Below are 17,130 nucleotides of genomic sequence, written 5' to 3'. Positions count from 1 at the left end.
ACTCCTTGGAGCTATCAATCGTGGGAGAACAGAAGGGCAGTGTTCGCACAGGGAGATAGTTTGGGGGGCAGGAGTGCATGGGAGGGAAGGACACAGGGAAGAGGGAACTATAGGGAGGAAACGGGAGGAGAGCTGCTACTCTGTGGGGCATTGCAGTCAGTGCCATGAAACAAAATGTGTATGAACTACTGTATGGAAAATGAATTTTGTTCTGTAAACTTTCAAAGCACAATAAAAAATAAGTACAATGGCAAAAATAAAATAACCAAGAAAACTAAAGTAGAACTGGATTCCTGTTCTGATAGGATGTACAAATTACAAATGACTAGTTAAAACAACTTTCAGTGAATCCTACTTTTTCATTTTAACAGTTGGAAAACTTGAGAAGTACACCTACATAACAACTGTTTATTGCTAAAAAGGTACAAAAAATAATCCACACTCAGTCTACTCCCTAATTTAGCTACCTGTTTTCCTACCTGCACTATTTAATACAACTTTCTGTGATGATGGACATGTTCTGTATCTGCACTATCCAATACAGTTGCCACTAGTCACATGTGGCTAATGAGCATTTGAAATGTGAGGAACTTAAGTATTAATTTTATTAATTTAAACTTAAACAGAAACATTGTAGCTAGGCTATCATATTAGATGGACAACTTGTCCACCGGTAAAATGATTAAGCAAAAGGGTACTTGGAAAGAGAACATGAATGGAGGCTACTACCATTTCTTTTAAAATCTTACTGATGGTATAAAATGGGATACTAAGCTCATAGCAGCACAGAATATAAAAGCTAAAATATATAAAATGTAGACTACAATTTTTAAGTGGCACAATCAATTAAAACAAATTATGTTATAAAAGTGCTAAGCAATAATCCCAAGTAACTATTTGCTCCATTACGCCTTACATTGCTGTAATCAAATGTACTAACATTTACTCTAAAAATCATTTTTGTATGAAGTTGTCAAAACAAACTCTTAATAATCAGATGAGTGGAGCAAACCATTATGACAAAGTAAATCTATAGGCTCAAAAGCAAGAAATGTGATAACTGCTTGAGCTATTTGCCCTCCATCTCCTGAACTGCACTCTGTCTAGCTAAGGTTCTGATTGAGAAACTCTTTTCCTTTACAAATAAGAAAAACAAACTAAAAAGCTGTCCTGCAGCTATTTATAAAATACTAATTTTAAATTTCAACTTCTCTGCATACATTTGAATTACTGTTCCTAAAAATTCTAGTTGACTAGTCCTTAAATAATTATGTTTTATAAAAACATGTAATAAGTAGCGATATACTTCCTAGTTGAAGTTCAAATCCACCCAAAGGCACGTTGGAAGAAAACCCTGGCTATCTACTTCCTAAAGGTCACAGTCATTGAAAATTCTGAAACACATAAGGGTGCCATGAGTTGGAATCATCTTGACAGCAATTGGATGGTTGGTTATAGTGCAATTACTACATTCAGTAGTCAGTAGTTAAAAAAATTAAGCCTGATGGAAAACTTCCACTATAATTCATCACCAACCATTAAGTAAGAAACTAAAGATACAATACATAAATAAACAAATGCAATGATAATGACTTATAATGCAAAATGCTTTAACAGAAAAAAGGACATTTCAGACAATGTGAGCTCATAAATGTAGTGTTATACCAACATGTTCTAGCTAATCTGCATTTCAATCACATTCTTTAAATGATGCTATTATACATAGAAGGAACACTGGTGGCACAGTGGTTGACACACACAGCTGCGAACTTAAAGGTTGGAGGTTCAAACCCACCAGCCACTCTGCTGGAGAAAGATGTGGAAATTTATTTCTATAAAGATTTCCTACCTGGTGGGGCAGTTCTACTGTGTCCTACAGGGTTCACTATGAATGGAAATCATTTTGTGGGCAATTGGCTTGGATGTTTTATTGTATACAGAGACTAGGATAGGAAGATACCGTTATGGCAGCAACATAATGGCTTATACCTAGAAGCCGTATTTTGTTTCAAACTGGGTTTAATAGCCTCTGGTGGCATAGTGCCTAAGGCATTTGACTGCTACCCAGAAGGTTGGTGGTTCAAACCCACCAGCCACTCCCCAGAAGGAAGGTTGGGCAATGTACTTCTGTAGTGATACCACCTCAGAAACCCAAGGAGGGGTTGCTATGGATCGGATCCCACTTGACAGCAGTGAATTTGGTCTTAGGTTTATTGTCACTTTGTTGTAATTGCACCATTGCAATTTTAGGGTAAAAAGAATTTTAACCTGAACAAAGAGGTTACAGAACTATAATGTACAATAAAATTTAATATAAGGAAAGAAACAGCTTGTTGGTATCAATTTACAGTAATAAAGACAATAAAATAAATGACAGGACTACAACTTGAGACATGAGTTTAAGCTATAGTTTAATGGGGATTAAATCAGACATGCAAAATGATGTATGTTTTAGCAACCACCAGTTGCCATCCAGTCAACTGTGATTCATGGCAACACCAGGTGTGTTAGAGTAAAACTGCTTTGTAAGGTTTTCAATGGCTAATTTTTCAGTAGATTGCCAGGACTGATTTTTTCTAAGGTACCTTCAGGTGGACTCAAACCTCCAACTTTTTGGTTAGCAGACGAGCACATTATCCATGTGTATCACCAAGGGACTCCCGAGAATGTTTTGGTACTGGTAAATTAGAAATGGGCTAAACACAGATCAACAGGATACTGGTTAAATAAGTTATGGTACAACAGATGCAACCTTTGAAAAGAATCAGTGTGGCAGAGTTTTATTTATAGACATGGAAGAGATGTTCCCAATATATTCAATGAAAAGGCTAGTTGTAAAGTCATATTTTTGGTCATGCTGTCAGAAGGGACCAGTCCCTAGAGAAGGATATCATGCTGGGTAAAGGAGAGGGTCAGCAAAAAAGGGCAAGACCCTCAATAAGATGGACTGACACAGTGGCCGCATTGCAGGGCTCAAGTATAGCAATGATTGTGAGAATGGTGCAGGACTGCCAGTGTTTCATTCTGTTGTACACGGGGTTGCTATGCGTCAGTACCAACTCGACAGACTTATTAATTAAGTGGTGTACAGATAGTCTGATTTTATTTTTGTAAACAATTTATGCCATACATACATGCAAAAACGGCAAGGAGGCCACATGTTCTGACCTCCTCTAATCCCACAAGAGGAAGACAGGGTTACCAGCAGTAACCCAAGGCCTATTACTGCCAGGCCAGATATGTTGCCTCCCTCCAGCCCTTTCTCCAACCATTCCTCCTAGAGCACCCACCACCTCTCTCCTGGGTTCGATAATTCGCTGCAGTGGCCACACAGAACTCACGGATTATGGGGTTTATTAGGGAAGCACCAGGCTACAACTCAAGTTCAGGAAGAATGCTCAGTCTCTCTCCCAGACCACCACGTCTCAGCCAAGTCTCTCACTCTCCCCCAGCAATGCATGTGCCTCGGTGTCTTACTCAGCAACGTGTGTCTCTTGAGTCTCTTTCCCAGCAGCACGTGTCTCAGGAGCGCTTGTCCCTTTCAGCAACACATCTTCCTCAACCAGCAGTCAGAGAGAGTTCTGCCTCTAGGAGGCTTCCTTTTGAGCCTGGCAGAGTGGCCAAACTAGCCAATTATAGCATCAGAACTCTAAGCACCTGAGAGAGAGTGAGCACTCCCAGAACATTGTTTTGTGCCACTCCCAATAGAAATACTCCAGGTGGATACCTTTAGCAATCAGGAGCTCCTCAGTTGCTCATAGCAAATCCCACCTTGGAGTTTACAAAGACTTATGGGTAGGGTAGAAAAGCCACACTAAGTAATTTACTACACTGCAATACACCATTGCAGAAAATAATTAGGGAGAGTAACACACCAAAAATATCAGATGATATGAATATCAAATTATGAATTTCAGTATTTTGCTTCCTGTATTTTGATGTTTGTATAATAGGAATTATTTTGCTTTTGCAATAAAGAAAGGATCCTTTATTATGGAAGAAACTAAATATCATATTAAGTAGTGGAAATTTAAAACATTAAAAAAATATATGTGAAGAAATGTTATTTTGGTTTGGGAAAGAATATTCCTTAGTTCAAATTATTAGGCATTAAGCATTATACTCAAATTTCCAACAAGTAAAGTGGCAAACAAACAAAACAACAAAAAGATTAAGATACCAAAAAGGCTAAAGGCACACAAGTGCACCTAAAATCTATTCTTAACTATACATCATAAAGGCAAATATTATCATCTAATATATTACACAAAACTCCCAAAGCCCAAACCCACTGCCATCAAGTTAGCTCCAACTCATAGTGACCCTTTAAGGCCAGAGTAGTACTGCCCCATAGGGTTCCAAAGCTGTAAATCTTTACAGTAGCAGACTGTCTTATCTTTCTCCTGCAGAATGCCTGGTGCATTCCAACCACTCACCTTTTGGTTAGAGCTAAGTGCTTAACCATTCTATCAAAAGGGCTCCTTTCCAACATACCATATAACTTATTTAATCTAATGTCTTTTCCCTCCTCTCATACACACTTCACCATGGCAGGGATTTATGTTTGTTATGTTCACTGCCATATCCCCAGCTACTACAATAGTTTCTGGCCCAGAGCCGTTGGTCAAATATTATTTACTGAATGAACTCAATGCTTAAAAACTGCTATGAACTCAACCATATAAATTTAATTCTGGGCTTTAGCTTTTGGTAGGTATATACAAATCTTTTTTTTTTTTTTTTGCCTTACTGTTCATACAGTTGAGGCAGTAATGGTAAGAGCTAACATTAATAGATACTTTAGTCTGAAATTATTTGTAAATAAGCAGCCACTTTTCTAACCTATAAATCAAAGTTTAATGGATTTCTCTCTCTTATCGAACTCCTAACAGATAGTGTACCAACTTGGATTGGTAGAATTTAAATTCATTCTAATTACAACTATAGTTGACAACATTTTGATAATCTTGCAATGTTGCTTAGATATGCTGATTTTAATCACACATACATTTCTCAGCTATTACTTTATTTTATTTTAAACTCATACTAAATGTTCATTTCCTGTATGTGGAGATTAAATGTAATTAAAAGTAAACACAACTTCCAACCTTTAAAGTGCTTTACAAACATAAAATTGTATTTTCTCTGTATTATATTTAGCATAAATGTTGGAAAATCTTTTGTTTTATTGGAGTAGTCACAGAGGGACAGAAATGTTTAAACAGTACCAAAATGTTTTCCCAGCGATATAGGGGAGTTAAAGCTTACAATCTTATAAAATTCACTTTATACACCACCTGCTTGTTCTTTTTCTACAAACTTGCTCACAAGTGGTGAGCAAAAGCAGAGATGGTGTTCAATCCTAGGGCTGGTGCTGCCATTTTCACTGGTTTTTGCAATGTCCGCCTCCACTCATTTATAACCCTAGTCCATTTTTTGAAAGAAACAGTAATCAAGTTAAGTATGTTAGCTTTTATTACCTGAATGGCTGAAGGACAAAGAGCCATGTTAAAACCATTCCTTTGTTACCAGCTGGCACCTGTATGGTTCTGTAACAAATGCCAGTCCATAGATTCCCTGTCCCTTCTGGGTCACAACTGGCAACAAAGCTATCTTGTGGGTATTCCTTATCTTCCAGGTTCCTCCAAACTCTGATTATCACTAATCTAAAATCTGTATTATTTTGGTAGATTATTATTTATTTAGGTTATAATCTATATGTAAGGAGCTCTGGTGGTGCAGTTGTCAAGGCATTTGGCTGCTAACCCAAAGGTCAGTGGTTGGAACCCACCAGCTGTTCCATGGAAGAAAATGGGGCAATCTGCTTCTGTAAACATTTATGGCTTTGGAAACTCAATGGGGGGTCACTATGAGTCGGAATCGACACAATGACAGTGATTTTTTTTTTCCTCTTCACTCTATATGGAGACTGTGTCACCTCATTGTCTTAGGTCCTCAGGAATGTATAGTTTTGGATATTGCATCAAATGTGTGTAACAAAATCCTATCACGGGTTGTCATCAGGTGTTGTCAAGGTGATTTTCAACTCATATCAATTCCATGTGACAAAACAGAACTTCCCTGTAGGGTTTTCTTTAGGTTGTAATCTTCATTGGCACTGATTGCCAGGTTTTCCTTCCACAGAGTTTCTGAGTGGGTTCCAACTTCTAACCTTTTGGTTAGCAGCTGAATGATTAAATCACTGTGCCAACAGCCTCCTTTATATCATTGGTTAAACATATTTAATTAAAACAAACAAACAAACAAACAAAAGCTTCTTATTGGACCCAAATTGTTTCTTGCTTGAATAGTCACATTTATATAATTCATCTCCACCTGTGTCTACAGTTTACTTATTATCTCCTCTATTCTAATAAATCCTATTTAGAATTGCACTGTTCTATCATTAAGATATACTAGGCTGTGCATTCTGCTTATGTTTTCAACTTTAAATACACCATATCCAGAACATACTTTAATCACTGACTTAAGAGCACCACAATCATCAAAATGCCTCAGGATCACCATTATGAACACACATCACTACACTGTGGTGTCCAGAAAAGGCAGTTAGTAGAGTTGCAGTGAATAAAGCCAATCAAGAAACTTCCATTCTAAATATAGCCCTGTCAAAATTTCTTGCCCAGTCTGGGGCAAAATGCTATGATTTTTTGGCTGCTAACTAGAAGGCTGGGGATTTGAACCAACCAATGATTCAAAAGGAGAAAAATCAGGCAGCCTGCTTCTGTAAAGATTTACAGCTTTGGAAACCCCATGGGGCAGTTCTGTCCTAAAAGGTTGCTGTAAGTCAGAAATGACTGGATGGCAAATTGATTAATGGGTTATTACTATGTTTCTATGTTGAATATGGGGAGCTCTGGTAGCATAGTGCCTAAGGCACTTGACTGCTAACCAGAAGGCTAGCGGTTCAAACTCACCAGCCACTCCTCGGAAGGAAGGTTGGGCATTCCTACTTCCGTAGTTGACAGTGCCTCGGCAACCCAAGGAGGGGTCGCTATGAGTCGGGACCGACTTGATGGCAAATAACAACAACAACAATATTGAATATGATACAAAGCTTTTCTGACATGAAAGTTCATGAAAGTTTGAGTAGACTCTAGAAAGATCTCATGACATAGGCAGTAAAGTAGCTGAAGAGTTTCACTGTGGGCAAGTTAAGGGAAAATATTTAAAGACAAGACTTTTGTTGTTGTTGTTGTTTGCTGTCGAGTCGGCCCCGACTCATAGCGACCCCTCCTTTGGGTGTCCAAGGCAGTATCACTACAGAAGTAGGATTGCCCAACCTTCCTTCTGAGGAGTGGCTGGTGGGTTTGAACCGCCAGCCTTCTGGTTAGCAGTCAAGTGCCTTAGGCATTATGCTACCAGAGCTCTCTATTAATTTACTCATCAAACAAACATTTATTCATTACTCTTTGTCACTCCTTCCACTAATGCTCGTTACACTGTTGTTAGTTGCCGCTGAGTTGATTCCCACTCAAGGTGAGCCCATTTGTGAGAGCAGAACCACTCCACAGGGTTTTCAAGGCTAAGACCCTTTGAAAGCAGACTGCCAGGCCTGTCTTTCAAGGTGCCTGGGGTAGAGGGATGGGTAAGAAAAAGATTTTAGCTTTAGATGTGTAGTAGTTTGAGGTACTCATAGACTACACAAGTAACCAAAATCTCAACTCATAGTTTACCCTGAAAGGGTTTCCAAGGCTATAAGTCTTCATGGAAGTAGACTCCCACAGAACTTGTGGTGGGTTTAAACTGTCAACCTTTTGGTTAGTAGCCCAATGCTTTAAGCACAGCACCAACAAAGCTCCTTGTATATAAGCAAAGAAGTCTAAAAATTAGTTGCATATATACTTGTATAGTATAGTTAGGGTGTGGGAGAGAAATAAGAAGTCTGCTATCACCATGTAAAAAGTCATGAAAGTCATTAAGACTGATGGTACCACCAAGAGAGAGTGAGGCCAGAAGGCCTAAGAAACACAGTGCCAACAGTTTAAAAAAAAAAAAAGGTAAAAGGAGATCATCAAGAATTAGGAAGACCAACCAAGTGGAAGTAGATACGAACACAGATGGAGTGGCCTAAAATTTCAACAGGGTAAAATTTGGGAAAGGTAAAACAGAGAAATGTATTTTCAGTTACACAATTGTTAAAAGAATTAACAGCCAGGGTCTGTGGCATTACAGAAACCTAGAAGTATTTTTTCTAAGGGTGTAAAATTAATATTGCTTAATCACACAAATTACTAACAACAACAAAAAAAATCCAGGACCACATCTACATGAGTAGACACGCAATTAGGCTTATAAGATGACTAAATGTGGGAAGATAAATTGGAGTACACCCATGATTATATATGTTTGGCAGGGATGTTTTTTACATGTGTATTTATAAGTATATATAATGATATATTTGTGCAGTAAATATATACAAGGATAGTGTTAAGTGTATGGGGGGCAAAGTTCTGAAAACTTCTTAACTATAACCAAACATCTTGAGGGAATGACTCTCTGGGCTTGGGGACTTAACCACAACAGTCTTGTGGGACAACTAGGTCAACTGGTATAACATAGTCCACAAAGACAATGTTCTCTATCTTTCTTCGTTGAGTAATGACTGGGGTCTTGAAAGCTTGTGAGTGACAATCTAAGATGCAACTATTGGTCTCTTTTGGTAAAGGAGCAAAGAGCAAAGAAAGTCAAAACTCAAGGAAACAATTAGGTCAAAAGACTAATGAAACACACAAACTACAGTCTCCACTATTTGGAAACCAGAAGAATTATATGGTGCCTAGCTACCACTGCTAAATACTCTGATGAGGCTCACATAATAAAGTCTTAGGCAGAAAAAACAGTAGAATAAAATGGAAAAACATAAAGAAAAGACCGGACTAACCAGTCTACTATAGATTATTGAAACCTGTGAGATTATGGCCCTTAGACACCTTCAAGCCTAGAAATGAACCCATTCCCAGGGATCAATGTTCAGCCAAACAATAAAGGGAATAATAACACCAGAGAGGAATGTACACCACAATAAAATCAACCTTACCAGACCAAAATGGCAGCATTTGGACAAAAACAAAGCTCAGAAGGCAGGAAAGACTGTAAGTGAAAATGCGGAACCCAGGGAGGAAGGGGAAAAGTGCTGTTACAGTGAGGGGACTGGAATTAATGCCATGAAACAAAGTATATAAACTGTTGAATGGAAAAGGAATATGGTCTGTAAACTTCCACCCATACTGTTGTTGTTGTTACTTGCCATCGAGTCGGCCCCGACTTACAGCGACCCCTCCTTGGGTTTCTGAGGCAGTATCACTACGGAAGTAGGAATGCCCAACCTTTCTTTGTTGAGTGGCTGGTGGGTTTGAACCACCAGCCTTCTGGTTAGCAGTCCAGTGCCTTAGGCACTATGCTACCAGAGCTCCTTCCACCCATGTTGTTGTTGTTATGTGCCGTCGAGTCGGCCCCGACTCATAGCGACCCCTCCTTGGGTTTCCGATGCAGTATCACTACAGAAGTAGATTGCCCCATCTTCCTTCCGAGGAGTGGCTGGTGGGTTTGAACCGCTAGCCTTATAGTTAGCAGTCAAGTGTCATATGGGGTGTTAATTAATTCACAAGTCTTGACCAGTTATGGTTAGCACAATTTCAATTATTTTTCTCTTAAAATATTCCATAGCTTAAATTTAGCACCAATTAAGTCAACTTTCCACTCCAATTCCTCCCCACTCTTGTTCAACAAGTATTATTATTAAGAGTCATTTTAAAAGAGTTACATTTATTTAAAGTGACATTAAAAGGCAATTAAGGAAAAAGAGAAGCTGATCTTATGCTTAATGTACAACCAAACATCTCGTGTGTTCCTTAGTTTGGATGTTTAGGGTCATGGTGTTATTATCCCAGTTATTGGCCTATTAAAATGTTTTGTAATTCTGTTCTACTTCTTAGTTCATCGCGTAGTACCTCAAGTTTTAAAAGCTTGCAAGCAGCCATCCAAGGTACAACAGCCAGTGTCTATCTGCCTAGAGCAACAGACGAAGAAGGGGAGCCAGGAATAAAAGGAAATGGAACTTCTGTATAGTGCTCTGCTACCATTACTGAATATTCTGATCAAAGATTCTATAGAAGAATCTTAATCAAAAGGGAGAAAATACAAAATAGGATTTCAAATTCCCATGGAATCCATACTCTCTGGAGCCATGGAGGCTGGATGAATGCCTGAAACTATTATTATGTTATGATAATCTTTAAACCTTAAGCCAAAAATATCCCCCAAAGTCTTCTAAAAACCAAACAGTTCAGCTTAATTAGTAGAGAATGTCTGCCTTGAGCATTGTGCTCTTTTAAGATCTATCTATGTAGGATCACATGGAGAACAGCAACTCAAAGGATTAGAAAGGATTCTTAGCCACAGTGTGAGTTTATGTTAATGGGTGAGGAATAACTCAGAAGAGGGTGAGAATGGTTATACAACTAAGTGTCACTGAATTGTACTTGTAGAGACTGTTGAATTGGCATATGTTCTGCTATGTATTATTTTTACTAAGCCTCTTTTAACAAAAAGGAAAAATAGAATGCTTCAGAGAAAATATAACAATTTGTAAACTAAGACTCAGGTAACATATTACCATATTACAAAGAAAATTACACCAAACTAGTGAAGTTCAATGTTGTATTTTTAAAGTTCCTCTTTCATTCTAACCTTAAGTGAGTGGCACAATGCTGAAGACTTGTGGGAGAAAGAAAACTTCAAAGAATACCTACAAAGGGTTACTGACACAGGCAATCAAAGAATCTACTTGTTTATTTTTCTGGTGATAGAGCGATAAAAGCACTCAGCTAATTACCAGAAAGGTCGGTGGTTTGACTTTACCAGCTGCTCTGTGGAAAGAAAGATGTGATAGTCTGCTTCTGTAAAGATTAAGTCAACAAAAAAAGGCAACGAAGAAAAAAAAAATCTTGAATACTTCCAGTATACCAATGGTCACCAAGCTAAAGCGTTATATTCAAAAGTAGTACTTTTAGTTAATACTAATACAATGTTTGCTACTGTGGGAAAGAAAATAGAAAGAGACTAATTAACAGTATGCTGAATTAGCTATACACAGCCTCCCTATTGCAATGGTGGGTCCTGTAAGTAGATGGTATGTTGGAAGCAGGACACAGAGAAAAAGTTGAGACACATCTTGAGTAGTAAATTTACAGTTTTGACTCCTACATTAAATCAAGAGTTTAATAATGAGATTCCAACTGTTCCCTGACTACTGATCATGACCACTGTTAAGATCAAAGACACAGAATAAAGGACGAATGAGATTAAAAGTAAGCATTAGGTTTATAAGTGCCTTCGCCAAGAAAATATACCTCCAGATTTTCCCCACTGGAAAGACAGATTACTCACAATCTACATTTGGATCTGTTCACAGAAAGGTTCCCGGGAAGATCAACAAATTAGGACAAAGACGACTGAGATGGACCACACAGAAAACATACGAGTTCGATACATGCTTACTCATCAACTAGCTAGGTCACCTTATACTGAAAACTTTGGCATAGAATTGGCCTAATTTTAGGAAAAGTTTATCAAAGCATTCCAATTACTTAGAAAGTAAAGATGCTCTAAAAGTTATTTGCATAGTATTTTGCCATAAAATGAAAACACACAGTATGAAGTAATAGCATCATCCAAGAATCAAAGGCCTAGATTTCTTATTCTTTTTTTACTCACCTTTGACTTTATTACATTACAGTTCAGGTAATTTACTAGCTCCTGATTACCATGGGCTATCTTCCAGCCTCAGTAACTTAAACAATGATTGCAATTTGGTCATTAAATGAACTTCAGAGATTTTAGCACAAAAGACCATGATATATATTGGGGTATTTGACCAGTGACTCATATGAAACAATTTTACACTATCTTGTGGCTAAGGACAGGTCCTAAGTATTAGGATGCTGTGGTGTAATAAATTACATACTGTGGCTTTTCTAGCCATAAAGTCTTTGTAAACTCCGTGGTGGAATTTGCCATGAACAACTGAGTAGCTCCTGATTTGTTAAAGTTATCCACCTGGGGTATTTCTGTTGAGAGTGGCACAAAGTAATCTTCTGGGAAGTTCATTCTCTCTCAGGTGTATAGAATTCTGATGTTGGGATTGGTTAGTTTGGCCACCCTGCCAGCTTCAAAAGGAGCCCTCCTAAAGGCAGGAGTCGTCTCTCTGCTGGCTGAGAAAGACCTGCTGCTGAGAGAAACAGGCTCCTGAGAGGGAGATGCGAGAGTCATGTGTGGCTGAGAGAGAGAATGCTGGCTGCTAAGTGAGATGGCTGGGTGTGAGAGACTGAGTGTATTTCTGAACTTGAATTGTAGCCTGTTACTTCCTAATAAACCCCATAATCTGTGGCTGCTGCAGTGAATTATCGAACCTAGCAGAGAGGTGGTGGGTGCCACGGGAGGAATGGTTGGTGTCAGGGATGGTGAAAGGCCTGGAGGGAGGCAGCATGTCTGGCCTCGCAGGAATTAGGTCTTGGGCTACTGATGGTGATTCTCTCTTCCTCTTGTGGGGTTAGAGGAGGTCAGAAGATGCAGCCTTCCTGCCCCTTTGGCAAAAGCTTACACTGTTTTCTAATTCAAAAAATAGAGATGCTATCCTAGTAATAGTGAATTAAAAAGATACAGGAAAAAAATTTAATCTTGTAAACATTTTGATTTGAGACCTTAAACTGCATTTATATATATATTTTTATATATTTAAATATATTTAGGTCCTTAAAATATATTACCTATGGCTTGGAAGTATATGAAACTTAGGTACTTTTTCTTTTAATTACTTTAAGTCACAGAATAAAGACAATTTAGGGCTATGCCTGGAATCCAGAATCTCTCCAACAAGATTAGACTATCTTTTGATATTCTTCTTTCCTTTGTCTTCATTTTACAAATATATGCATGAACACAGCTTTTAAACAAGAGGCTAGTTGATTACACTAGTTTTGGTTTGATATAAGCAACGATTCAAAAAGTGTAAAACATTATTTTTAATTACTACAAATGTGTGGACTCAAAACTAGCAAATTATTACTATTTATCAATTATAATAAATTTTGTTTTACTAAGCCTTTTTAAAGAAAAAATAAAACTAGGAATGTTCTTTGGGACAAAGAGGTAATAGTCTTCTGTGAAGATTACTGCCTTGGAAACCCTATGGGACATCTCTACTCTGTCCCCTAGGGTTACTATGATTTGGAATTGACTTGATGCCAGTGGTTTAAAAAAAAAAAATTATTATCTCATTTCTTTCATTGGTTTTAAAACAATCTGTATTCTGATATGATATAACAATTGAAAATTTGTGGAATTTAGGGTTCTCACTTATCTATTTTCTACAATAATCTTACGAAATTAAATTAAATGGTTATAATGCATTAGTTTGTTACTGCAGTAAATACAAAAACTATCATACATGGCAGAGTATCTGGCTGACACTTGATAAAGTAAGAAGAAAATTTTACTTCAAAATACTTATATTCACTAAGATTAAACTGGCATTATGAATTTATGTTGTTGTTATGTGCCATTGAGTCAGACCCGACTCATAGCGACCCCTCCTTGGGTTTCCGAGGCAGTATCACTACGGAAGTAGATTGCCCCATCTTCCTTCCGAGGAGTGGCTGGTGGGTTTGAACTGCCAGCCTTCTGGTTAGCAGTCAAGTGCCTTAGGCACTATGCTACCAGAGCTCCCTTATGAATTTATATGCAGTACTAAAAGAAATAGTTCTAATTCAAACTGAAAATTGTTTTTGTCTTTTAAATGGAAGACAGCTATTATTTCAACAACGCAAGAATGGTGTCATGCATCTATATTGAGATAGGTGTTAGCAACGCTGAAATACTTATAAAGATAACACCAAAGAATATGTATTTTCCACATAATGATTAAAAAACACTTAAAAGGCTAGAAAAGTACTCACAAAACTTTAGATTTGGTGGAAAAATTCTATTACAGTATGAACCCCATTAATGATTTAGCAGAAAGCACTAGTTAAAGAAAAGTTGGCTGACAGAATAGCTAAAATAGGCAATTAGGATTCACGAGGAGACGTTTTTAATATGTCTTATCAATTAAAATAACTATGAACAGATCAATGGAATTAAGATCACATATACTATAATCACACTGGCAGGTGGCCAAGCCCAGTGCTGTCCAATTATTAGGCATGGGACCTCAAAGAGCATTTTTTAGGTCGCTAAGTTTCAGTTCCTTCACTTTCAAAATGGGGATAACAACAGCTATATTAAAACTATTTTGAATTAAATAAGATAATCCATATATAGTGCTTAGTACAGTGCCTGACACAAGAACTCTGACAGTAAATGCCTATACCAGGCACCTAAGAACAGCCTGCTGTCACCACTATAGCAGCTTTTTGCAGTCCAACTATCCCACCCAGTTTCCTTAAATATAGTAAATATACAGAGGTTGGGCTGGATAATTTCTAATTCCTTTGCTCATCTAAAATGAAAACTCTACAACTTATCAAAATGTATATGGCCAACTTTATTTCCAAAAAAACAAATTTAAATCTTTCACTCCAGGATGATTAAGGATCTGGTAATATAAAGAATACAAAAGAAACATATTTTTCAGCCATCTCTTTGAAACTAGTTATGATTACTATCTTCATTAAAGCTAAAGTTAGATGTATTTATGTAATGCACAGGAAATCCACAAGTTTCTGTTAATTATCATATCCTGTTCAGCAACTACAAATATTCTATAGTAGTGAAACTGTCACAGTCAGTAAGATTTTAAATAGAAGATGAATGTCACATAATTTGATTACACAAATGTCACTATGTATTTTAGTAGTCTACTTATAGTTGTAATTTTGACTTTTCCTATAGAATATCTAAACATTAATTTGGTGACCTCAACAATTTCTGAATAACAAGTCCTAGCAGGAATGTAAGGTAGCTAATCCTACTGATTTTTTTTTTTTTAAAATACAAACACTTCCTATCTTTTACTTATTAAATAGAAAAAAGTGAGAAATAATTTTAAAAAATCTAATATGTAATTCAGGAAAAAGAATGAAATGCTGTTTTAAAACTGCCCAAAATCTAAACCTTTGTTAGTCTCTCTACTGATAATGTTACAATTTAAAAATGCCCATGATAAGCAAATCTTTTTATTGGGGAAATATTAAGTATTTATTTTTTGAGGGGGTAACTTATAAACACTTGAACCAGAATTTTAACATGACAACATCAAGATTAAAAGAACACATCCTGTTTATGAGAAGCAAACTAAAGACACATTAACTACACATCAAACAAATACTTCGAACAGCAGAGATCTTTTCCTAATATTTGAAGCATGTTTTTTCATATACTTTCAGAGATATCATTAAGAAATTAAAAAGCTATTCAGTTTTAAAAATATATTAAAAACCCATGTGATCACTTAAAAGAGATAATATAAAATTTTAAAAACGTTTTTCCAGGTAAGACTGGGGGATGGGAGACGTTCATGTTCAATTAAGGTGCATCCCACAGTTTTCAAATTAGAAATGCGAGATGCATACTTAGCTGGCTTATTAAATAAATAAAATATACTAGCATAGTGAGCCCACAGGAATAAAAGTACATCTGCACACTAACATAAATGTTTAGTTATGTTGTGCCTAACCTTAAAACATCTTAAAATCTAACAACCTAATAAGCTCTCAAACCAGAAAACACGTTTTAAGTCAATACTCATGCCTTAGTTTTATATTATAAAAAGGTTAGTATAGTAGGTGTTAAAAAAAGATTCTCTTAAATACCTAATAATCGTGATAAAGGATCATTTCCAGAAACCCTTGTCAACAGACCTCTACACTTCATACTTAGAACAAATTCCCACTATTCAAGGAGTTTTAGTGTTACCTTATAAGTAGTTCAGCATAAAGGGGCTGTGAAAAGGTCATGACATTACATTATGTGTTCTTACCTTCAATATTTAGTTCAAAACATATATGGCAAAAGGAGAGTGTTTCTTTGTCTGTTCCCAGTTTACAAACACTGCAAATGTTGTCATCATTCAAGTCAATGTTTACAAACTGCTCCTCTTCGTTCATAATGCCCCTAAAAACAGACAAAGAAGTTACGCAATTTCAAGAACTTGTTATTACCGCACTATTTAGGAACTTCTAGGAAACCAGGAGGATGTTAAATGAGGCAAGAGCCCCATCAAATAAACACTGCCGTATTTCGATCACACTTGCATTTTGAAAAGGCAAAAAGCCAGTAAAACTTAGAGCGTGGTCACATGTAACATTATGCCTAAGTGCTTTTTGACCTATGATTTATTTAGTTACGGAAATCGGAAGGAAAACAGTTTGCAGGTATTCTGCCCTCCCACTCCCGACCTCGAATAATCAAGCATAAAAAGACCTCAGCAGCGAAGTCGTCTTCTGCCGCCTTCTGTGAACCAACTTGATGCTGTTAATGCAGTAAAAATGACCCGCTTGAGACTCTGTTTGGCTAACTTCACTGTGTGACCCTAAGAAGCGTTACGCCAACTTTGGCTGTGCCAAGCTTCCTATCGGAGGTCGGCGGCAGAAAAACGCACGTGGAAACACTAACACCCAGGAAGAGCAACCAGACCGCTTCCAAGGTACCCCCGGAGTAGCGGCTCTGCGGCCCAGGTTGGGTAATGTCGGAGGCGGGATGGCCACGCCGGGCCGGAGTAAGCCACGGGGCGCCGAGCCTGGCCGGCGGGAGCGCCGCATCCCCTTGTCCCGGGCTTCCTTCTACAGAAAAAATCCGAGACCACGGTAGCCGGTGCACCTCGCCTCAGCGCTTTAGGAAGCCAGGTACCCGCCCGTCCTCTGGTGCTGGGGGCACGCGCCCATCTCCCAGGGCGCCCCAGACCAGCGTCAGTCTCTCCGTCCGTCCGTCGGGGTGCCCTGCGCGCAGCAGCGCAAGAAACTGCAGGTCTCGGAGCGGGACAGTCGCGAGACTGATGGCGGGGAAGCAAGGGTAACAAAGGCCGGGGCAGAAGACCAAGGTTTTTACCGTCCGGCTGCGCTCGCCGCAGCACCCGTTCCGCGCGGCTCCGGATCATCCACTATTGTTTCC

At 38.0% G+C, this 17,130-nt stretch overlaps 1 protein-coding gene across 1 annotated transcript in view; it reads right to left on the bottom strand.

Moving 5' to 3' along the window:
• The window catches only part of CUNH21orf91 (chromosome unknown C21orf91 homolog), a 30,201-nt gene extending 14,074 nt beyond the window's left edge, over positions 1 to 16,127 (bottom strand). Inside the window, exon 1 of the mRNA XM_007934896.2 lies at positions 16,001 to 16,127. Within this exon, the coding sequence (XP_007933087.1) occupies positions 16,001 to 16,127 (127 nt within the window). The remainder of the gene's footprint in view (positions 1 to 16,000) is intronic.
• Between the last annotated feature and the right edge of the window lie 1,003 nt (positions 16,128 to 17,130).

The sequence above is a fragment of the Orycteropus afer genome, unplaced genomic scaffold (assembly GCF_000298275.1).
Source record: "Orycteropus afer afer isolate SDZICR_OR568_19922 unplaced genomic scaffold, OryAfe1.0 scaffold00022, whole genome shotgun sequence".
NCBI classification, from domain to species: domain Eukaryota; kingdom Metazoa; phylum Chordata; class Mammalia; order Tubulidentata; family Orycteropodidae; genus Orycteropus; species Orycteropus afer.
This window is presented reverse-complemented; position numbering and strand designations above follow the sequence as displayed.